At 48.4% G+C, this 23,282-nt stretch overlaps 2 protein-coding genes across 3 annotated transcripts in view; one reads left to right on the top strand and one right to left on the bottom strand.

Moving 5' to 3' along the window:
* Positions 1 to 4,521, top strand: part of REV3L (REV3 like, DNA directed polymerase zeta catalytic subunit) — a 169,275-nt gene extending 164,754 nt beyond the window's left edge. For both annotated transcript variants that reach the window (XM_036902980.2, XM_036902981.2), the window contains exon 32: positions 3,404 to 4,521. In XM_036902980.2, coding sequence (XP_036758875.2) covers positions 3,404 to 3,544 — 141 coding nt within the window. In that variant the 3' untranslated portion in view covers positions 3,545 to 4,521. The remainder of the gene's footprint in view (positions 1 to 3,403) is intronic.
* Positions 1,319 to 22,738, bottom strand: MFSD4B (major facilitator superfamily domain containing 4B). The gene is made up of 9 exons (XM_036902859.2): positions 22,510 to 22,738; positions 21,541 to 21,989; positions 19,093 to 19,261; positions 17,848 to 17,964; positions 14,572 to 17,485; positions 6,302 to 6,445; positions 5,352 to 6,101; positions 4,887 to 4,976; positions 1,319 to 1,804 (listed from the first exon to the last, which is right to left on the bottom strand). The coding sequence occupies exons 1-5, from the start codon at positions 22,736 to 22,738 to the stop codon at positions 16,299 to 16,301; spliced, it is 2,151 nt and encodes a 716-aa protein (XP_036758754.2). The 3' UTR covers positions 1,319 to 1,804; positions 4,887 to 4,976; positions 5,352 to 6,101; positions 6,302 to 6,445; positions 14,572 to 16,298.
* Positions 22,739 to 23,282: the final 544 nt, after the last annotated feature.

The following is a 23,282-nucleotide window of genomic DNA, read 5'->3' as shown; positions in this document are numbered from 1 at the left end:
TTTCTCTGCTAAACTCCTGCAGCAGCCTTGAACCCTGACCTGCCGTCCCGTCCGCTCTACTGCGAGGGGAATGCTCTTTTGCATTCTCTCTCTCCCTGTCCTGCCCTCTGCCTCTCCCCCTCCCAGCCCCTACCTGCTGCCTCTCTGTCACCGTTTCTTGCCCTTCTCCCTGTCACATGTACCCTCCACATATACCATAGTGAGCTTCATTTAGGTCCAGGAATGCACCTTAATTTCTCCTGGCTTCTGAACACCTGTCCCTTCTCCTTGGGCTGCTCTTCTCTACCCCGCAAATCACCTTCCCAGAGGAATCAGCCTGAACCCCGAGTCAGACGCAGCCTTGCAGATTCTGCGTCTGGCTTCCCTCTGCACAGCAGGAGAGCCCGGCCTCTCGCTCTGAGTTGGCCGCAGTGCACCTTGTGCTGGCCTGTGAATGTGCATCAAGTGGAGGAGCAGCTCCCTCCGAACGCGGCTAGAACAGCAGTGTGTCACCGGGGTGACCGCCAACCAGCCTTCAGCCCCTTCGCACTTGTTTGTGGTCCTAGTCAGCACAGGCGCTGAGCCGCCCGGCATCCCAGCTTGTTTATAGGCTGCTGACCCAACGGCGGCAGCCGCCCCTCAGAGAAACCCCTCGCTGGCTCTGCCGACATCCAGGCCCAGAGGGCCCCTCCGCGGACCCCTTCTCTCCTGCTCTCAGTGACGTGCACCACGCCACTGGTGCTCTCAGTGTGACCAGAACCCTCCTTCCATAAGTGCAGTTTTTAAAAAGTGATGTTGTTTTCAAATAAGGATGGTTCGTCAAGAATTATTAACTTCAGAGATTTTTAAGAGCACTAAAATGTGTCTCCTGTACAGTAAATAATCTGTAAGGATCTTTATAAAGTAGAAAAAACAGGAGATGTAATAAAAAATGATAGAAACATAGTGATAGGAGCATTTGAAAAATCTGTCACAGCCCAAGACCAGGGGACCAGAGATACAATCATGGAAGGTCCACCCAGCATTGTAAGGTGGACTTTACAGCCCAGTGCTAGAGAAGATATCTTCCTTTTCAGTGTTTATGGAATGTTGAAAAACTGACCATAACCTAGTCTGTAAAGGAAGTCTTAATAAAATTTCAAGAAGTAGACATTACAAAGAGCACTTTATCAATAAAATGCTATAAGGCTAGTAAACTCAGAACTGTAACTCTTGAGTTATATTAATTATAAACTCAGAAAACAAAGTGATCCTCCTACTTAAAACTTTAACATTCCCTACTAAAGGAAACTACATGTAAAATTCCAAACAGCCATAGCAGATTTCAGAGACAAATACATCATCTTAAGCACTTTTAATAACTGAATGAATGAAAATAAAGCATCTGACTGAAATTTTTTGAAAGGATGGGGAAGCCAGAGAGTTGCAAAAAGAAACAGTTGGTAGAGCTTGAAGCAGGTTTTGTAAACATCTGTCTTCTTACAGGCTAAGTGTCCAGGTTGTGGTATTTAGTTTTAAATGTAAGCAGAACTGAGCTGCAGTGCCCAGGGTCTGAGTCACCGGTGAAGGATCCTGAAGCAAACTGAGCTGAGCTCAGTGAGGCGCGTGACTCCATCCTGGCTCACCTGCCAGCCCCAGGGGGCAGTTTGTCCTGGCTCCTGAATGTGGCTGCAGCGCAGGGAGTGACGCGCACGTCCTATCTTGGGAAACAGATTAGCGTCTCAGGGCAGAGATGTACGTGGCGGATGGCACGCCGGGCCTGAGCGCACTGGGCGCGGTGAGCAGCGTGCTGCGGTGAACGTGCCCCTCAGGTGCCTGGAAGATACTGGAGCAAAAGACAAAAACTGGTTTCCCCATGAGACGTCTCTGAACAGAAGCTCATGGACATAGAGAATTAAGCAGTTGGAGCAGATCTGACGTTAAAAGTGGAGAGTGGTCGGTGTTGGGTGCCTTTTTTTAGTCTCTTGGTTACACCAGCCATATAAGAAACCAGCCTGCATTTTCTTAACCCCTGGGGTCCACACTAGCATCCTTTTTAATTTTTTGTGTGTGTCATGTTTTATAATCTTTTTTTAATTGTATGTATGTCTTGAGACTTTACATATTTAAAATCTGATCATTGTATAAGACATTATAATGCTTCTCTTTGAAAGTTGCTCTTACAACTTATTTTCCTTTAGATCAGATCTTATACACCTGGAAGCCCTAAAAAGGCCCTCATTCCCAGAGATTCTGATTTGTTGGTTGGGAAATGGCGTTAGTGTATGTGACATACAGTTATATTGATATACAACCTTATATCAGTTTCAAGTACAGCACAGTCGTTCACTGTTACCCACATCATTACATCCTCACCACCTCCCTGGTGTGGTCGCTGTCTGTCCGCACAGGAAGGTGTCACAGGATTGCTGGCTGTGTTCTCTGCTCTGTACTTCCATCCCTGCAACCAGCTTATGTGATCAGGAATGTTTGTGCCCCTTTCTCCCCCCTCCTGCCCCAGCGCCTCCCTGTGGTGACCGCCAGTCCCTTCTCAGTGTCTGTGAGTCCACTGCTGTTAATTTTAGTTTTAGTTTTTAGATTTCACATATAAGTGAATCTTTAGGTACTTGTCTTTCTCCACCTGGCTTATTTCACTGAGCACAATACCCTCTAGCTCCATCCATGTTGTTGCAAAGGCAGGATTTCTTTTCATTCTTATGGCTGAATGATATTCCATTGTGCATATATACTACCTCTCCTTCATCCGTTCATCTATTGATGGACACGGGTTGCTTCCATATCTTGGCTGTTGCAGACAATGTGGTGATAAATATAGTGGTGCACATGGCTATTCGAATCAAGGATTTTGTTTTCTGTGGGTAAACTGCTAGAGGTGACATCACTGGGCTATAGGCAGCTCTGCTCCCAGTGTCTCGAGGAGCCTGCACCCTCTGCCTGCGGTGGCCGTGCCAGCCCACAGGGCATCAGCGTGTCCTCAGGCCCAGGTGGGGCCGCTGGGGTCAGGGGCCTCGTCTAGACTCTGCTTTCAAATTCACATGCTTTGACTTTTCTCTCAGTTCTGAAATAAGTGGATAACTTTTTTATGATTGACATTTAAAGAATAAATTGAAAAAATACTGTTTATAGCTCATTTAAGCAAGTGTTTGAATGGTAATGGAGCAGCTTATCATGTGGGTCTTAATGTAATGGGTCTGCTGTGAATGAAGAGGCCCCCTGGAGTGGAATGGATCCTTACCAGGCTGTGCTCCATATTCTTTAGAAATGTCTCAACACAGGGTAGGCTGGGCTTCAAAGAGATGGAAATTGATGGAACGTCCTGTAATATGCTGTGCGTCATTCGCCAGCACTCTGTGATGGGCCGGAGGGGAGGCTGTGAGGCTTGTTCACCCACAGGCGTCTCATGCACCCCTCTTACGCTTTTCAGGTCTGCAAGAACTGTGCAGGCTGCTTTGACCAGCATGTCCCGTGTGTCTCTCTCAACTGCCCTGTACTTTTCAAACTCGCCCGAGTCAACAGAGAGTTATGCAAGGCCCCATATCTCCGGCGATTGCTGGACCAGTTCTGAGGGGTCGGTGTTGGAGTCCAGGTGCTGTTTGCTCCTCAGCGTTCACCACGGAACCGCTGCGCACGGTGCTTCTCGCCCCCCTGCGGTCAGTGTGTCTGTCCGTCTAGCCTGTGAGGACTGAAGCCTGTGAGGGCTGCACGCCGACTGAACTGAGAATCCGACTTGCCTGAGTGGCTCCCGCCTTGCCGTGTAGAGTCCTCCTCGCACCTTCTTCACATTGTTTTATGACGTGGGTGTTGAATTTGCTCCAGTATGTGTGACATCGTGTGAATCCATGTGAGTAGATCAGGGTTACTTCCCTGTGGGCGGAGCACCAAGAACCTCTTTTTACAAAACCATCCATGTGTTCCCTTGGACTGTCTGTACCAAGACGTGTTACTTAGAGATATCCATTCACTTTATAATTTTGACTGCAAAATATTTTGTAAATACACTTTTTTACTTTTCAAACAACTGAGTAAAATAACGTGCAATGAATTTTATACAAATGATTTTCATGTTGTTTGGTATATTTCCTCTAGGTTTTGCTTGACTCAGAGTAGAGTTGTTATTTTGATCAAACTGTGCAAATAATAGTACCATCGTAGCATTTGGACATTACTTTCCAAGCCACTGTCTTGCTTTAGCTGTTACGGGGCATTGTGAGGAACCGTGCAAAGACACTTTTGTCACAAACCTGTGGGCCTGTTGCAATACTTTAAAAATAAAAAGTTTTATTCCATTTTTGCTTGTTTTGTATAGACATTTCTATTGCTTCTAAATATACTTAAAATATTTTCTTTCCTTATGTACTGTACAGTTAATCTTATTTACCATCATGTTGAACACAAAATGTGTATTTAGAATATTTGTACAACTAACTGTATAGAATGAAAAGGAATTATGTGGTCAGTGCATTGTTTTCTAAACTGGAAATCATTTTGTTTTAAAAGTTAACAATGGAAACCATATTAAAATTGAATAAAATATGAAATATGGGGGTGTGATTTTTATCTGGCTAAAAACATTATCTTCATGTTTTATAAGCCTACACTGGTTACATCTTACCCTACACTTTCTGAATTTAAATAAAGTGAATGTAACTCATTGTTATATCCTAAATGATGTTGCAATTCCCTTATCAAAATCAGGATTTTAAAAAATGGCCTATTAGCCCACATAATGCGGGGGGGACAGGAAAGGCAGTATAGTGACAGTGACTGTAATGGGGTGTGTGGTGGGGACTTTTGATAATGGGGGGAATCTAGTAACCACAGTGTTGCTCATGTAAGTGTATTAATGATAACAAAATTTTAAAAATTAAAGAAATTTTTAAAATGGCAGCAAAAGGTAAAAAATTTACCTCTCATCCTTACAGTTCTGAGAATCTGCTTATTGGTAGATCTTCCATGGCCATTCTCATTTAGACATAATCAATCATCTTGAAGCAGGACTTTCCAGAGGGAAAACAAAACTTACTTCATTATTATGTCTTTAAAACATAAATGCCAACTTTTTAAAGAAAAAACATTCTAAGATAGCTCATCTGGTTATGCACCAGAAATAGGCCTTCCTTTGCCAAACTCGGTACTTCCAAATACTGGGAGAATTTTTTTCCCGAAAATTATGCAGTAAGTGTGGAATCGGATAGAAGTCATGTCCCCACGTGGAGACACACATCACCTCGGGGGATTCTGTTAGTGGGGGCGGCCACTGGTGACGTGTCCTCTGCCCCTCGCCCACCTCCAGGTGCCGTCAGGACACCGGCAACACCACCTTGGTCATCACTAAGGGGACACGATACGACCAACAGAACCACCTTCCTAACCTCGTGGAAATTGGATGCAGCCAAACGAACGGGGGTGGGTGTGAGTGCCCCGAACTAGCTGTGTCAGGTGTTTGGGGTGCACCTCTGGTTTGCTTTCCCACGGGGATGTGCCTCCTGGTAACTGTCCTTGGAGTCTGTAGCCAAACTGCCTTTTAATGAGATCCATCTGCTTTTCCGGTAACACCTGTGAGGACATTTTACCAAAAACATGTTTCATAAGCTTCTAGTACACTTTCATAATTACTTTCCCTGCCTTTTAAGAATCAGCTGTTAATAGTTTAGTCTTTCACAGAAACCACAAGAAAAAAAAAAAACTTTCTAAACAGTTCTGGCGACCTGCATGGCCTCTCGAGCTACAGCAGGTCCGTGGACAGGTGGGAGTGAAGCCAGAACGCGTGGGCCCGAAGTCAGTGAGGGGTCGGATGACCTTAGCCAAGCGGCCACTCCGAGGCGAGACCTTCTGCAAAGAAGTGGAGCTTCGGAGTCAGACACCGTCCAGCCTGAACTCTAGCTCCATTTCCTTTTGGCTGTAGGGGGAGAAGCACGTACGCCCATCGCCTCGTGTACAAAGCAAAACTAGTATCACCTACAGCCCCGGGTGCTGCGGGTCCCAGAGGTGCTGAGAGGCCGGACTTACAGGTGTGCGCAGACGGAGCCGGTCTAAATGAGCCGGTTGCTGGTCTAGGTATTTTTATGGTCCCTCCTCCTACCAGAAACTGCACAGTTCCTGACTTCAGGCCCCTCTGATAACTGGAATTAATATATAAAAGGAGACATCTCAGCGCCTTGTTAGTTCAGAATATTTGGTTATAAGTGGGTTGGAGATTAACATCTTAGGGATTGTATCTATTAAAAGGCTCAGGGTTTGCTTTTTCAAATGCTCTTTTATGTGTACTGATAATAATTGAACCTATTTGTGGGTAAAAGTGTAACATTTCAGAATATCTCACCTGGCTTTAGTACGTCTGCATATCAATAGGCGTTCAGAGGTAGAAAGAAGCATGGCTTTAGCGCATCTGCATCGTTCCTCCGGTGTTGAGAAGCTCATCTCCATATTAATGGGTGATTACCTGGGCAAGGAGGCTTCCCTGTACCTGAGAGGGGAGGGGAGGGGAGGGGAGGGCCGGTTTTGCTGCTGCTGGAGCAGGAAAGAGAGGACCCTGGACTGCAGTTTGTGAGCAATAAACGGGTTTTAAACTTCATTTCTCCCTTTGACTGATTTTGGTTTTTAGAGGTATTTTGCCCCAGGATTTCCTCTCCCTGGACTTAGATCTGACACAGTTGGCAGCATTGCTCTGAACCTGAAATCTGTTATAATGGATGCAACCTTTGGGAGGGCCACCCCTAGAAATGATGGGGAGAAGTGGCACTCGCACTGCGGGACGTGTACACTCGTGTGGTCATGGATCTTTGGAATGGTCAGTGAGCACTGGCTTCTCCTTGAACTCGCCAGCTGCCTTAGCCCCTAACAAGAGGGTCAGCCTTCCCTGGAAGCTTTGAAGCCAGACATTGACTTTTTCTCCTTACCTGTGAAACAGCTTAGATGGCATCTTCTTCCAACATAGGGTTATTACCTACCTTGAAGATCTGTTGTTGAGTGCAACCACCGTCATGAATTTCTCAGCTAGACCTTCTGGGTAAGTCGCTGCAGCTTCTCCATCAGCACCTGCTGCTTCGCCTGCACTTCTCTGTCGTGGAGACGCCTTCTTGCCTTAAACTGTGAACCGACCTCGGCCAGCTTCCTGCTTTGCTCCTGCAGCCTCCTCCCCTCTCTCAGCCCTCACAGAACTGAAGAGAGTTGGGGCCTTGCTCTGGACGAGGCTTTGGCTTGAGGGAATCCTGCGGCTGGTCTGAGCTTCTCTCCAGGCCTCTGAAGCTTCCCCCACTCAGCAGTGAAGCTGCTTCTCCTTGTGTCACCTGTGTGCTCACTGGAGCAGGACTTTAAATTGCCTTAACTTTCCCTTTGCCTTCACAGGCTGGCTCCCTGTTTGCTGCAGGAGGCCTGGCTTGTGGCGTATCTTGGCTTTCGACATGCCTTCCTCACTGAGCTTCATCATTTCTAGCTTTAAATGAAAATGGGAGACATTCAGTTCTTCCTCTCACTCAAACACTTAGAGGCCATTGTAGGGTCATTGACTGGCCTGATTTCAGTATTGTCGCGTGTCAGGGAATAGGGAGGCTTGAGGAGAGGGGGGAGACGGGGAACGACGGGGCGGTAGAGCAGTCAGAGCACGCACATTGGTCAGTTAGGTTGGCCGTCTTACATGGGAGCAGCTTGTAACACCCTGAAATAATTACAATAGTGACATCAAAGATCACTGGTCATAGACCACCATGCAAATAAAATAATAATGAAAAAGTTTGAAATATTTTGAGAACTATCAAAATATGACACAGAGACATGGGGTGAGCAAATGCTGGCGGAAAAGTTACTCTAATAGACTCACTGGACACAGAGTCACCAAAAACCTTTAATTTGCAAAAAATGCAGCATCTGTGAAGCACAGCGAGGTGTACTTGTATGCCAATTATTCTCAGTAAAAATAAAGCAAGTGTATTTTTAGTCATTTCTACATATGCATATATACATATGAACCCTTGTTATAGATGCATCTCTAGAAGATGCATGAGAGTGGGTGTCAGTGGGGCTGAAGGGCCCAAGGTGATAATATTCACTTTGCATTCACCTTTGTACCGATCTTATCACTGCACGCATACCCACTGACGCCAACTGCACCCTTGCTGCATCTCACTCTCGTGTTGCTAGTGGGCACTGGTTATCTCCACTGCGTGGCCGAGTCCACAGAAGCCCACCCTTCCGTGGCGTCTGAGCAGAGCTCGCCAGGCCAGGTGTGTGAGTTCCAAGCCACACGTCTCCTTGCTGACTTGCCGGACTCCTGGGAGTCCTTGTGACCCATAACCTCGTTAGCTTGCCTAGGGTGTCCCACCTGGCCTTTGTAGCCAAAATAATTATGAAAAAGCTCTATTATTTTCCTCTGTAGCTGGTCTTTTACTAGTGAGCATTGCTTTCTGGGTAGAGTTCCCCATTTGTGGCTGCTTAAGTTTTCCTTTGAGTGGTTTGGGAATAATGGTAATAGAAATAGTAAGATGGGTGGCTTGAACCACAGAAATCTTTCCCACAATCTGGAGGCTCAGGTCTGTGATCAGGGCCTCGGAGGGCTGGTTCCCGCGCGGCATGTTAGATTAGGGGCCCCCAGTGACCTCACTGTAGCTTAATCGCTCCGAACAGTCACAGTCTGGGGTAGTGGGGACAGGACGTCAACATAGGAATCTGGGGGGGTACAGTTCAGCCCGTAACAGTACGTATGAAGCAACATGCTAAGGTTTTGCAAGTATCTCGTTTAAATCTCACTGCCTACCCCAGGAAGGAACATCTAGGCCCAGAGAGGCCACGCCACGTGGCCAAGGCAGCAGGTGGCAGTCGGGGTTCAAGTCCAGGCTAACAGGACTCCCAATCCCCGTTCTTGACCGTCACACCGCAGGAGTTTCTTCCCGAGTTCTGCTGGACCTGGTTTCCCAAGGCAGTGGAACGGCTGCTACCGTGGGCAGACAGGAGAATCCCACCCCCCGAACCACGATCCCTCACAGCGGGGGGCACGGAGGGTCTGGCCAGCCCTCGAGCGAGTTCCTGTGGATCCCAGGCTCTCCCCCCGTCCTGCCGGCCCAGGGAACCCACAGGAGCAGGTAGTCTGGTTGCTCGGTCCATCCCCCCTCGGGCCCAGCCAGGTCCATGGGAGAAGAAGTGGGGGGTGACCTGAGCCCCGCCCCCCCGGGCGGCGCCGAGAGCCGTCTGTTATACACGGACCCTGTGTCTGGTCTGTGCCAGGCTTCCGAGGAGCCGGAACGGGGGAGCTTTGCATGAGGACCTTGCTCAGAGCAAAGGGCACAGCTGTAAACCAGGCTGCTGAAGCCGAGACTGCGGCAGTCAGATGACACGGGAGCGTCGTAACTGCTCAGACAAGGGAGCGGGTCACTTAGTTTCTCTTAGCTTAAACTTTCCCACTTTCAAAAGTATCTTCCCCAGGACGCCAGTGACGCGCGAAGGGCTGGGGCGGCTGCCGCGCACCTGGATCACGCACGGGTTGGGCACCCTTACCCAGGCCCGCCTGTGGTCGGGGTGATCAGTTACCCGCAGGCTGCCGGCCGCTGGGCCCCATTCAGAGGGACGAAGCCCCCAGGGACCGCCTGGCCCGCGAGTCCGAGAGCCTCCTCTCCGCAGAGATGGAGCAGAGACCCACCTCATGCAGGGCGACTGCCCAAGCGAGGCACTGGCACCAAGCGGGTGGCAGCTTCCTTGGGGCACTTGTGGGTTCAGAAACTAGACCATGAACGTAAGAGAAGCTCAGGGCCAAAAATGTTAGATGTCATCAAAGATGTCACATGTCATCTCTACATAAGTGAAGTGAAAACACTATTTACCTTTTAGAACCCACCACAACCACCGCATGTACTCTGGAGTGCTCACAGCCTAAAGTGTGCAAATAATCTTTTTTTAAGCGTGGATGAGTGAGACACAAATCTTATCTTAAGCCAACATCAGTATTTATTTATATCAGTATTGTACTCAAACAAGCTTTCACATTGTACAAAGCCATGTAAACTGAAGGCAGTCTTAAATCCAGATGCTAATAAACCTACAAGATCACCACTATCATTTTCAAGCCCTCAAATCAAAACTGATCAGCAAAAACCTCCCCAAAAAGGCAGCCTCCGAAAGGTCCAGGTTTGGTTTCATTTGCAGCAGGACTTCAAACAACATAAGCCCCCCAACACTCATTCAGTGACTGAACAAAAACGGGGAGCAGAGGTAATGAAACTCTGAGGTAGGTGCCTGGCTTGACCCCTGAGGTCTTTCCTGGGTATGTGGCGACAACACCCAGCTGATGGTAATGGGCCACAGCCTGCCTAGAGCTGGAGTAACACATAAAGAAACACGTGTGGTTCCCTGTCCTCTTCCAGTAGTTTGTCTCTTCTGGAAAAACTGGATTAGGACAGAAAAGAAAGCAGCCAAGAAAACTAAAGATGGAATCACCCCGGACGCACAGGCTCGCTGGGCACATTCCCAGAGTCGGCAGCAGGGTGCGGACAGGTGTCTGTCTACACATCAGCCCACAGCAGCGCTCCCCACCATCCCCACAGCGGGGGAGGCCCGTGCGAGACGGCAGGTGAGGACCCCCCCGCAGCTGGACGCTGCTCGGCCCGCCGCGGGCCCCACGGGTGTGCCCTGCAGATGCCCCTGCCCAGGGAAGGGCGTCCTCACGGCGGGACAGACCTTGACGGCTCCGCGCCGGAGGTCCTCGGGGCCTCAGGTTCAGAGGGCCAGAGGCAGACGGGGCCGTCGGGCCTGGGGGGCAGGCAGAGGGGGGCCAGAGTTTAACGGGTACGGGGCTCAGTTCCTCGAGATGACAAATATGCTGTGGGTGGGGACAGTGACAGCCGCACAATGAGAGTGTCCTAATGCCCATCAGCTACACACTTAAAATGGGTAAAATGGTGAATGTTATGTATATTTTAACACAATTGAAAGTAATTTTTTAAGAAGCACCCTATAATGTCAACAAGTTGTTCAGAAGCTAAAAAGCCCAACCCTGAAGCTATTCATGTCGCGGAGCAGCTTCCAGACACTCCTCCTGGCCCCCCGCTGACCGACAGGACCCAGGGCGTCACGGGCGGGCTGCAACAAACCCAGAGGCCAGACGTGACGGCCTCTGAAACTAGACGCACCGGCCAGAGACAGACGTGAGGGCACCACACAGGCACGAACGTCCAATACAAGAACCTAAAGGGCCTTCTCCAAAAGAACGAGAAGAAATAAACAGCAGAAATAGAGGGCAAGAGAAGACATAATGCAGATAACCTCAGAGAATTGTTAGGAAATTAACAATAATTCTCCTTCTAAAAATTCAGTGTTAAGATTTTTAATCATTAAATATGAAACTATTTATGCCTGAATAAAAATCCAACTCAAGTTCAACACAGCTCGAATGCCAACGAGCCAAAGCACGCCAAGGGAACGGCTTGAATCCTGTCCGGCAGCCAGGGCACCCAGCCCCGCGTGGCCCCTCACGCACAAGCACCTCCCTTCCGTCCCCAAGTGCCGCCGTCGACCGTCTCGAGCCACGAGCACCAGGCCTTTCCTAGGTGCCTGGCTATGTCACTGAGCCACCTGACAAGGCAGCGGTCACACGGGACCCCAGATACTTCTGTTTCCAGAGGAGAGGAAATAAAGCCTTCTTGGGAACATCGTGGGGGATGGCTTGTTTGACAGCCTGATTCTCCAATTGGATCGTTCTGCCCAGTCTGGCAGCCACAAGCCAACACAGATATTTTTGTATTTAAGTTAAACTGAAAATTCATTTTCTGTGTCCTATTAGCCATATTTTAAGGGCGCAGTTCACCAAATGTGACCAGTGGCTACCAGGCAGTGCAGAGTAGATATCTCATCAGCCTGTAAGATCACAGGTCAGTCCTGTACTCAAGGGTAAGTTCCACGGACACGGGATCTGATCTCCTTACCAGCGGGCACTCAGCACCTCCTGCAGAGACCGCCGACTCGGAGGCATTCAACAAGCATATGAAATAAATAGTCAGCAGCCAGTGTGGCAAACAGAGAGGATTGAGGAGAACTCAGAATACTCTGCGTCCTGGAGTGTGTGTGTGTGTGTGAGAAAGGAGAGGGTGCACAGGTACTGAAGACCCCCAGAGATTCAGGCTCAGATTTGGCAATGCTAAAACAAGACCAACGAAATTCCCAAAGTAGCAAAGAATTCAACACTCTTCAAAAGAGGGCCTTGCAGCCCAAACCGTGGTCAGCCTGGGTGGGAGTCCCCTGCCGCTGGGAGCCTGTTCCACCAGTCCCGCTGGATCCAGTCTGACGCACATTAGAGGAGGACAAGCGCTGGTCGGCTTTCGTGCCCTCCAGACGAGGAAGCGTCCTCACTCAGCAAATCTGAAAAATCCCTACATACAGCTGCATGGGAATCTACAATAATCTTAATAAAAATCCCAGTTAATCAAGAGCAACACTTCTAACAAGCTTTGAGTCATACCGTGTTTTGTATCCCATCCCTGCTGCCTCTGCCCTCGTGCAACCCACAAGGAAACACCAAACACACGGTATCTGTGGTTCCATGTGCAAAAACGCCCATACACACTCACCCCACACACAGCCCCAGACACACCCATACACGCTCATACCCCGCACACACACTCACACCCTGCACACACTCACACCCTGCACACTTACACACCCATACTCACACCCCTGCACACACTCACACATACCACTATGGACACAGGACATTCCAGAACAATGTATCTTTTTCCACTAAGAATTTTAAGCTCTACTTTTACTAATACCTTGTAAGTGGCAGGAATGAGCAACTCGTTATGGTAAACCCTAAGGTCCAGTTATGAGAAAGTTATCCGAGCTATTCAACAAATAAACCTAAAACAAAATCATTTTCATGTAATCTAGGTCTCACATGTTTTTTAGGACTGTGTTCCAACACAGGGCACCTCCCAATTACATGGGTTTTTAAAACTAAACTACAATTCTTCAAACTAGTAACCAGTCTACTGAAGGTGGTGTCTGTGTGCTCTGGACATGAAATTCCAGTTATTTCTGACCTGGTAGGAGGGAACTTTCCTTAGCCCTTTAAACCTTGCCTCAGGAAATTAAGTTGATGAAAACTAAGAGCTTCCCTAAGTGTTGAGGATCATGCTTATGCCCCACCCTCATTTTCCACATATTTCCCTAACCTTCTACCATGAACTTTTTATACCTTCACTACTTCTATAATAAAAACAATTTAAAAAAAGATGCTTCCTTAAAAAAATAACAGTCATTGAAGATTCTCTCTCAGTGTTCTTGGCCTTTACTATGAAAATACAATTAAACTGAAATTTACCTATTTCCCTCATATTAAGTTCCACTTGAACAGATTAAAAGCATGGTGGTTAAGGACATAACATGTCAAGAGACAGGAAGCACAGCTCTGAGTTAACCCGTCCAGTGCCCGGCAGACACCCTGCAGGCTCGGCACGGCGCTGCTGCCCCACACGAGTGCCCCACGGCCCACGTGGCGTCACCCACAGGGCTACCGAGGGGGTCTGCCCTGGCCCAACCTTTTCAGCTCCTGAGCCTTGGCTGCAGTGGCCCGAGCGCAGCAGACACACCGAGGCACCCGCACGGGAGTCCCGCCCTGCATGGCCCCTCCCAAGAGCAGGCAGAGCCTGTGGCCGCATCTGGCCCACAGAAGATGGCACACAATGGCGCGTCACTCCCAGGGTCGCCCTGCATCATAGGGGGCCCCAGCTCGGCAGGCTTGGGGGGAGTCAGCCACCAGCTTTGAGAAAACAAGCGGCCACATTGCGCAAGGACCCTCAGGGCCGCGACGGCCAGGGACCGCAGAGGTTCTAGGTGCCACCCGGTGCCAGCTGACAGCCAGCAAAGCGGGGCCCCGGCCTGGCACAGCGAGGACTGAACAAACGCAGGGGGGCAGCTGGCACACGGCCCTGGCGCACTCCCAGCTCCCATCCCCGACCCAAGGCCCCAGTGGCGAGCACAGCTGTTGTTCCAAGCTGCGGAACTACGGCCATGTTACTCAGCAGGAGAAAACCTGCACCAGCCGGCGGTACTGGTCCCTGGGAGTGTCCTATTGTAACTCTGGGGAAGGAAATCCCGGGCAAAATACCTCTAAAACCGAAATCAGTGAAAAGGAGAAATAAAGTTTAAAACCCATTTATTGCTTATAAACTGCAGGGGCAGTTATAAAAGTCCGGGGCCGTCTCTCTTTCCTGCTCTGGCAGAAGCAAAACCAGCCCTCCCTCTAACCTCTCAGGTTCGGATAGGCCCTTTGTCACCCAGGTAATTACCCATCAATGTGGAGATGGAGTAGTGTCTCCAGCCCTGAGGAACACCTGTTGATATGCAGATGCACTAAAGCCAGGAGAGATATTCTGGAAATATTACAATTTTACCCACACCTGTCCTTCCAACATGGAATCACATTATCAAACTCAACAACACCTGGATCTCATGCACCTGGTCACTGGTTCGTGGAACTCTGGTGGGTTAACCTGCAAGGATTTTCAAATTTTCTTCCATGCTCCTATCACCATCCTCTCCCCCTGAGCTCATCCGCTACCCCTGTATGTGTGGAAGCTCCAAGCAGAAGCCGTGTTCCCGGAAGCTTACCAGCACCTTCTCGCTGCTGCTGCCTGGGCTCCAACAACCTGGGAAAAGCAGTAAATGGAGGGAGGCTGCCTGCAGACTCCAGCCAGAATAGCGCAGGTTAACGACAGCAAGGTGCACAGGGCTCTCACTGCTGATTTTTCCACCGCCCTCCGCAAACCTGTTAGGTCACCAACATGGGCCAGTATTGTGGCAGGGCTGCAAGGCAAAGGGCAGGGGCTGAGAAGAACATGGGCAAGCTCACAGAAATCAGATGACAGGAAGCAGACGCGCACAACCAGGCTCAAGTCAGACGCAATCAGCGCAGCGCCTGGTGAGAAGGGCACAGTCACCGCCCAGACCGCAGCCCACACCAGCCCTGCCGTGTCCTGGGAGGCGCCCTGTGCGGGCCACCGAGCCACTTTCTAACCATTGTTTAGATTTCCCGGGTGTTTCAGCCTCAGGGAGGAGGCTCCCGGGGGCGCGAGAATCCCATCCCCTGGAACAGATGCCACCGGGCGGCCGGGTCTCAGCTCCCACCATGGACGCCAACCAGACGCAACACGGTGGCCCCGCAAGGCGGGTGGCCAGGCTCACCAGGCACCGCATTGGGCGGGAGCACCACCAAGGCTGAGACGCCGTCCACAGCCTGCCGCCCCAGTGACGCTGAAGCAGTGTCTAAAATTGGAACACAGCACTCCAAATCCCATTTGAACACAGAGAAAACGAGCATACAAAAATAACTTTTCAAAGTACCTATAAAAATAATTAAATCTCCATTATTCATTACTGTATTTTACTGAATCTAAGACACTGTAAAACACATGACTTTATATATGTATGTGGAAACTGTCAATTGTCACAATGTTAAATGATCATTGATTTTAAGACATTCTGATTTGAGACATTAAAAATATGCATCTTAGAATCAATGAAATACAGTACTATAAATATGTACTCTTCAAATAATTATTCAAATAAAGTATTAAACACTGAGCCTCTTAAACTGATAGGTCTTCATTATCAGTAGCACATTCTTAAAACTATTTTGTTTCACTTCTCATCTGAAAGGAAGAGCAGAGTGGCCTTTATGATTTCTAGCAGACACTGTGCATAAACTTTAAAACATGGATTCCTAGTTTGAAAACCATCTCATTTTCACTTACAGAATCATGGATCTGGAGATGAGATAAAGGGGGGGCCTCCATCATGCAGCCAGATGGCTAGGAAGCCGCAGCCCAGGCCTGAAGCTGGGCCCTGTTCTGTGTTTTCTTCATAGAAATCAGTATCAAATGAGCTGGTAGCACTCGGGTACAAAGCCACAGACAGCGTAAAGCAAATAAAAACCGTCCATTTTCAAAAGTGTTCTTTTGTGGAACAACTTTCCTCAGCTTCCCTGGTAGAGTACTGATGACTGATAACTTGTTCAGCTGACTTACTACTAGGCGGATTTATTCTAGCAGAACGGGCCCCGCTTCTCTGAACCAAATGCCTTCTTCACATTAGTCAGCCTCTGGTTCCGTATGGAAGACTGGGAACTACAATGCGTTCCAAAACTTGTTAGCGTTTGCTACACCCTGACCTAGACGTTCTGATCCCCAGAGCATGCTGAAAATCTGCTGACGCTCCGCTGACTGGCCTCGTTAGAACTGGTGGTTACGATGGAGGTCAGCAGACAATCCACCTCCTCTAGGTGCCAGTCCCTCTTCCCCTGGTTTCCTGCCCCGTAATTCAGAGAGGACGAGGCCGTCTTAGCCGCAGAAGGGCCCAGACACCGGCTCGCTGGAGGGGGGGTGTTCGCAGACTTTAGCTGTAGGCTCCACCAGAGTATTTCCAGACGTCCCTGTTACAGAATTCCTCCTCGTGTCGCTCGTTTCAATCACTTCAAAATCCATTTCATTCCACTTTTCTGCATCACCGTCTTCACTCTGTTCCTCACAGTCATTTAGCCCAGAGCTAGAGAGCAAAGCTGTCTGGTCCTCGCTCTTTCTGTGGTCCTTTTGCTGGCGATCAAGAGGTGAGGTGGCTAATTTATACATCACAGGAAACAGAGCTGCAGTGGCTACCGATGAGCCCAAAGAGGTATACAACATTACCGGCAAACCCGGGTAGTTCCCCTGCAAAATTCCGATCACTGCAGGAATAGCCATTTCTCCCAGAGCGGCCCCGACTACAAAAAACGCGGCAGATTTCCCGTGGATGGTTGTGTACTGCTCAATCCAGGAAATACCACTGGGAAACGTCGTGGCCATTGAGGCCCCATACACCGAACTTGCTATCCAGAGACACAACGGGCTCTTGTCAAAAAGCACCAGAAATAAAGATGACCCGAGGCTGCCGATGTTGCTCAACACAACCATGGTTCCAGGCTGCAGACACGTGGCGAAGAAGATGGCCAGGCCCCTGCAGGCTGCGAAGGTGCCCCAGAAGATGGAGTTCAACCCGGCCGCCTCACTTTCTTTCATGCCAGCATGAGTGGTTGCAAACGAGAAAATGTAAGAGCCGTACGTCACCTCAGCTCCCACATAGAAAAAGAAGAACAGGAAGAGGAGACACAGAAGGGTCTTGTGGAATTTGGCTCTTCGAGACCTCTGAGCAGATATTTTTGCCTTTTCATGCCATGAGCTTTTCTTTAAAAACAGAGCAAAAAACAAGATGGAAACTACAAAAATATAAGTACCAATAACAGCATAAGCCCACAGTAAATTCATATCGTCGGGAATGCCGAGCAGATATTCCGGGCCAGCTTCAGATGACTGGTTGAAGGCTGAATGGCTCGAGTCAGCCGCCGTGCCCTTTTCAGCAGACACCGTCGTGCCCAGGGCCAGCTTAGCCAGCAGCGGGGCCACAAAGGCACCCAGCGCAAAACTGAAGTGTAAGGCCTGCATGGGTGGCGCTCCGCGATCCCCCCAGATAGCCAGGATTAGGACGTTCCCACCTGCCAGTGACAGACGGGGGGAAGAGTGAATCACAGTATCATAAGAAACGGTTCATCACAAGCAGAAAGAGGATGAGTCTATTTTACATGGCGCAAGGATTACAATATTCTAAGTTATCCAATGTTGCAACTGAGTCAATTCTTACAGTTAAGGAGCTCTAGCCCACCAGAAAACTCAAGTACTGTTAACAGGCACCCTACCTGGTGAGAAGAGTAACTGCCAGGAAGGTGGTTCTGACTAGATGATCCCATGACAACTCAGTAGGTCAGTATGAGGGGACACTGCAGGTGGCAATATCACCTGCTCTACTTTTTCTAGCAGAAGTCCCTACTCCAGAGATGACACTAAAGAGCACACTGACCTGTGTCCAGGACGCCGACCGAAACACCGAAGATGGACATCATGACAACCAGCAACACTGCGGTCTTACAAAGCGGGACCAGGTACAGACCGACCGTGGTGGCAAACATGGACACCCCTGAGAAGAGAGGTGGAAGTCAGAGGCAGAGACGATATGCACGCAAGGCATCGTGGACAAGCCAACATCCTAACAACTCCCCAAAACACAAAGCAGGTCAAGTAAATTCAGTAATAATGAGTAGATGAGAGGTTCAGCTTCTACAAATGGTTATTTCCATTTAAATGTTTTTATAATCTTCACAGACTATAAAATAATAAGTTATCCTAGTATGAACATATGTCTAGCACTGCTAATAATCAAACTATATACTGCAAGGCAAAGTTTTACTGCAAAACAGATGGGTCAAAGATTAAAGGTTTCATATATAAGAATTTAAAATATGAGGTAAAAATTTAAAAGACAAAAATAAAATGCACTTACTATTGTAGTAGAAATATCTTAAATTAGGGAAATAGGGAGGGAAACATAAGAACTGTGGAAATTAGAGCAATTACTTATTTATTCATCAAGGATAGTAAATTACTATCCTTACTTCCAAAGCAGTTTTATTACATTAATCCAGATTTTCTTTAAACATGCCAATTTATTCAAAAAGAGCAAGTTAAAGCTTTGCCATCTATTTCAAGGGTGAGCAGAGAGGCAGTGGGGTCATCACGGACATGGGGCAACAGGGACAGACAGCTCCACCGCTCCACCCTCCCACCTCCACTCTCAGCCCAGGGTCTGGCCTGGGCACGTTCAAGCAGTTCGTCCTGACCTCCCGTGGCCCCAGGAGATCTGCCCTAAGCCTGGCAAGCAGAGTCCTCTGGGCAGTGGGTATGTGATTCTGGGGCAATGCCTAAATCACTGCAAAGGTTGGAAGGCTACAGATGGCCGAGCCCTCCACGGCCGATCCAGCTGTCCACACATTCCCTGTAGCTGCCACGATGAAAGCAGGCGCCGGGGAAACCTGACTTCTGTGGAGGACACCAAAACACTCCCCGACTTTGAGCTGACAACTCTACAAGCCAGTATGTTTCATTTTTTTAAAAACTGTAAATTACTTGAAAATCAGAAAGAAGCTAGTGTAGATGACTGCTGAATCACTAAGTTGGACACCTGACACCAGTATAATATTGTATCTATACCTCAATCTTAAAAAAGCAAAAACAAAAGCAAAAAAAGCTAAAATTGGTGTTCACTTACCCAAAAGTAGAAAATGGTTCATACTGTCAAAAAGAATTCCACCAATCACAGAGCCACTCAAATACCCAAAGGCACGGCCCACAAAAATGAGAGAAAGACTGCTGATATTGTGGTTCACATTTGTTGCCAAATCTTGAAAAGTCGGGCCCAATATAGCGATACTCATTCCCTAAAATTTAAAAAGAAGAGTTTCCATTTTCAATCATGGTAATGTTTGTTTATACAGTAGCCTTTTTCACTGTTAAAAAGGAAGGAGGAGGTCATCTTTCCCAAATCAATCTACAGATTCAACATAATCCTATCAAAATACTAATGGCATTTTTCAATGACCTAGAGCAAAATATCCTAAAATTCATACAGAACCACAAAAGACCAAAGCCATCCTGAGAAAGAACAAAGCTGGGGGGATCACACTCCCTGACTTCAAGCTCTACTACAAAGCTATGGTAATCAAAACAGCAAGGTACTGGCACAAGAACAGACCCACAGAGCAATGGAACAGAATAGACAGCCCAGGTATAAACCCACACATATATGGTCAATTAATATACAACACAGGAACCACTGATATACAATGGGGAAAAGCAGCCTCTTCAAATACTGGTGTAGGGAAAGCCGGACAGGTACATACAAGAGAATGAAACCAGATTACTGTCTAACTCCATACACAAAAGTAAACTCAAAGTGGATCAAAGACCTGAACGTAAGACATGAAACCACTAACACTTCTAGAAGAAAACATATGTAAGAATTTCATTAACATCATCATGCGGATTTTTCTGTATAAGTCCCCTCAAAGGAAATAAAAAATGAACAAGTGGGACCTACATCAAACTAAAAAGCTTCTGCATAGCAAACGCAACCTACTTTATGAGAAGATATTTGTAAATGACATACTGATAAGGAGCTAATATCCGAAATATATTTTAAAAACTCATATAACGCAACACCAAAAAAACAAATTGCCCAATTAAAAATGGGCAGACAACCTGAACATTTTCCCAAAGACATACAGATAGCCAACAGGCACATGAAAAGATGCTCCACATCACTAATCATCAGGGAAATGCAAATCAAAATGACATGAGGTATCACTGCACACCAGTCAGAATGGCTACTATCGGAAAGGCAAGAAATAACAAGGGTTGGTGAGGGTGCAGAGAAATAGGAATCCTCCTACACTGTTGGTGGGAATGAGAACTGGCCCTCAAAAAACTAAAAATAGAAATATCACATGACCCAGCAATTCTTCTGGGGATTTACGCAAAGAAAAAACTACTAATTCAAAAAGATATTTGCCCCCCTATGTTCATGGCAGCACTATTTATAGCAGCAAAGATACGGAAGGAACCCAAGTGCCCACTGACAGAAAAATGGATAAAGATGCGGTACATATCTACAATGGAATATTATTCAGCCATAAAAAAGGAAACCTCACCATTTCCAGCAACATGGATGGACCTAGAGGGCATTATGCTAACTGAAATAAGCCAGGCAGAGAAAGACAAATGCCATGATTTCACTTATATGTATAATGTAAAAAACAAAACAAAATAGTTCCACAAAAATAGAAAACAGACTGTCAGTCACCATAGGGAGGGTGACGTAGGTGAAGGGGATAAAGAGGCACACTAACTGCAGACTGTAAGTTAGGCATAGGGGTGGAAGTACAATTTAGAGAATATAACCAGTAATATTATAACAGCGTGATAATGGGCAACTACACTGCGACAAGCCTCTAGAAATGTATACAATGATCAAGTCACTATGTTGTACATCTCACACCAGTACAATATTGTGCATCAACTTTATCCCAATATTGAAAAACTGGAAGGCTTCAGTGTAATGTAGGGAAATCGTCTAAGTCCCACAGTCAAGAAAAGTTCACAAGGTTCATACCAGTACTAACGGGCTCCAACCTCCTCCTTCTGGTGTGCCAAATCCTGTTTTTCTAGTTTTGACAACTCCCAACTTTTAAAACTCTTCAATTCTTCTGGCTTTCTGCTGCAATTCTGTTTCCTTTTTGAACCATACCCTGAACGACTATTTTGTGTTAACAGTGAAATGTAACGTTAAAATAATTTTTGGAATAGTTCCGTATATTCTGAAATGCATTACAGGCACGAATAACAGCAGAATGTCAGCGGTCAGGCGGTGAAAGGACTCCCGTCTGGGGCGCTGCCCTGCGCGCGGGTCCCGCCTCAGTCCCCCGTACGAAGACCAGCGGACGGACCCTGGGAACGTCCCCAAACACGCCTTTTTCCTCACAGAAACCCCTCGCCTTTCCGGCCCCCGTCACGCCCGCGCGGAGACGGCGACGCTCACGGGGACCCCGCAGCGAGCCCGCCCGCCCGGCCCCACCCCGGCGCCGGCCCCACGCGCGGCGCCGGCCCGCTGACAGCCAGGGTACCTGGAGGAGGCTCCGCAGGGCGCCCGCGCCGCGCTTACCAGCCCCAGGAAGGCGGCGCACAGCACCGCCGTGACGAGCCCGCGCAGCGCGCCCCCGGCCCCGCCGCCCCGCCGGGAGCCCGCCGCCCGCGCCTCCTCCGCCGGGGCCTCGGCCTGCAGGAGCCGCTGCCCGGCCGCGGGGGCCGCGGCCCCGCGGGGCTCCAGTGCCAGCTCCAGCTCGGCGGCTCCAGAAGCAGCCTCGCCGGGCCGCCTTCGGCGCGGAGCCCCGACACTCGCAGCCGCGCCCGGCCGCGCCCGGCCCCGCCCGGCCGTCGGGTCCGGCCGAAGTCGCACTCCACCCCGCGGGGCGGCAGGCGCCAGACGCGCGCCCTCGTGCGACCCCCGCGCGCCGGCCGGGGTCACGTGGCGGAAATGTGGCTTCTGGCCAACCGCGGCCTCGCCTCCGGCCGGAAGTTGACGTGGTTGCCTAGGCGCCCGGGCTTCAACTCCTCCTCATGAATAAAACCCGACCTCATCGGCCCTGCCCACTTCTCTAGCTTCATCTCTTGCTACCCGTCTCATTATTTACGCGCCAACGTCAAAATCAATTGTTCTTTACACGCCGCGTGTCGTTCCGTACTTCTCCCGCCTAAACGCCGCCGTTCTCTCTCACCTGCTGTGGCAGAGGCTGCCAGCTGTCCGTCCAATCATTTGCTCCTCCGAAGTCAGCATAACCCGGTGGCTGCCGCGGGATTTGCACTTCGTGTTGCCAACAGAACGTGAGCGGAAAGGCCAGAGGGAATGCTTTCCTCTTGACCGCTGTGTCAGAGAAAAATCTGTTTTCTAAATCACTGAATTTCTGTTACCGTAGCTTAGTCTTCCCTGACAGCACCTGTCTTATTCCTGCCCATCTTTTCCATCATCACACCCATTTTAAAGAAGAGAAGAAGTCCTTTATATTAACCCAGTTAACGTTTTCCGTTCTTCCTTCATTCCTGAACATCCAGTTTTCCCTTTGGTGTCCTTTACCTTCATCCTGAAGAACTTCGTTCTGCATTTCTTTAGGGCAGGTCTGCTGACGAAGCTTCCTGAGTCTTCCTTCGGCCGAGGATATCCGTTTCACCTTCGTCCCTGAACCTATTTTCCCTGGATATAGGCTTCTGAGTCCGCAGTCTTTTCTTTCAGGACTTGGCAGTGTGTTTAGTGTCTTCCGGCCACCCAGGACTCTGCAGTCATTCAAGTCATTGCTTTCCTGCATGTAGTGTTCCAGGTTTCATTAGCTGCCTTCAAGACTTTTTATCTTTAGCTTTCAGTAGTTTGATTTTGATGTTTCTGTTTCTGAGCATGGTTTTCTTTGAATATAACTGTTGGAGGTCACCACGCTTCTCGAATCTGTAAATGTGTGTCTTTCACCAAATTTGGGATGTTTTCCATTAAGTTTTCTGCCTCAGTTTCTTTCTCCTCTTCTGGACTCTGATGACTTGTATGCTCAACTTTTTGGTATCATCCGTGGGTCCCTAATTCTCAGATGTTCAATTTTTCCCAGTCTCTTTTTTCCCTGTCTGCTCTTTAAGTTTGGACAAGTTCTGCTGACTTGTCTTTTAAGTTCACTGCCTTTTTCTTTTGTCATCTCCATTTTGCTATTGTAGCTAGGGAATTTGTTCATCTCATGTATTGTACCTTTCAGTTCAGAATTTCCACTTGGTTTTTTTCATAGTTTGTTTCTCTGCTGAAAATATCTATCTTTACATTCACCTAAAGTGTGTTTCTCTATCTCCTGGAGCATGTAATAGCTGCTTTAA

The sequence above is a fragment of the Manis pentadactyla genome, chromosome 12 (genome assembly GCF_030020395.1).
Source record: "Manis pentadactyla isolate mManPen7 chromosome 12, mManPen7.hap1, whole genome shotgun sequence".
NCBI classification, from domain to species: Eukaryota; Metazoa; Chordata; class Mammalia; order Pholidota; family Manidae; genus Manis; species Manis pentadactyla.
Note: the sequence above shows the minus strand (reverse complement) of the source record. Positions and strands in the feature narration are given on the sequence as shown.

Bases quoted from the DNA above. Each gene is read 5' to 3' on its own strand.
- MFSD4B (XM_036902859.2), bottom strand. From the start codon at position 22,738: ATGCAGGAAAGCAATGACTTGAATGACTGCAGAGTCCTGGGTGGCCGG. The intron at 19,262-21,540 runs GTAAGCGCGGCG...TTTAAATTTTAG, and splicing joins GCGCCGCCTTCCTGGGGCTG to GGAATGAGTATCGCTATATT. The intron at 17,965-19,092 runs GTAAGTGAACAC...CTCTCTTCTCAG, and splicing joins GAACCATTTTCTACTTTTGG to GGGTGTCCATGTTTGCCACC.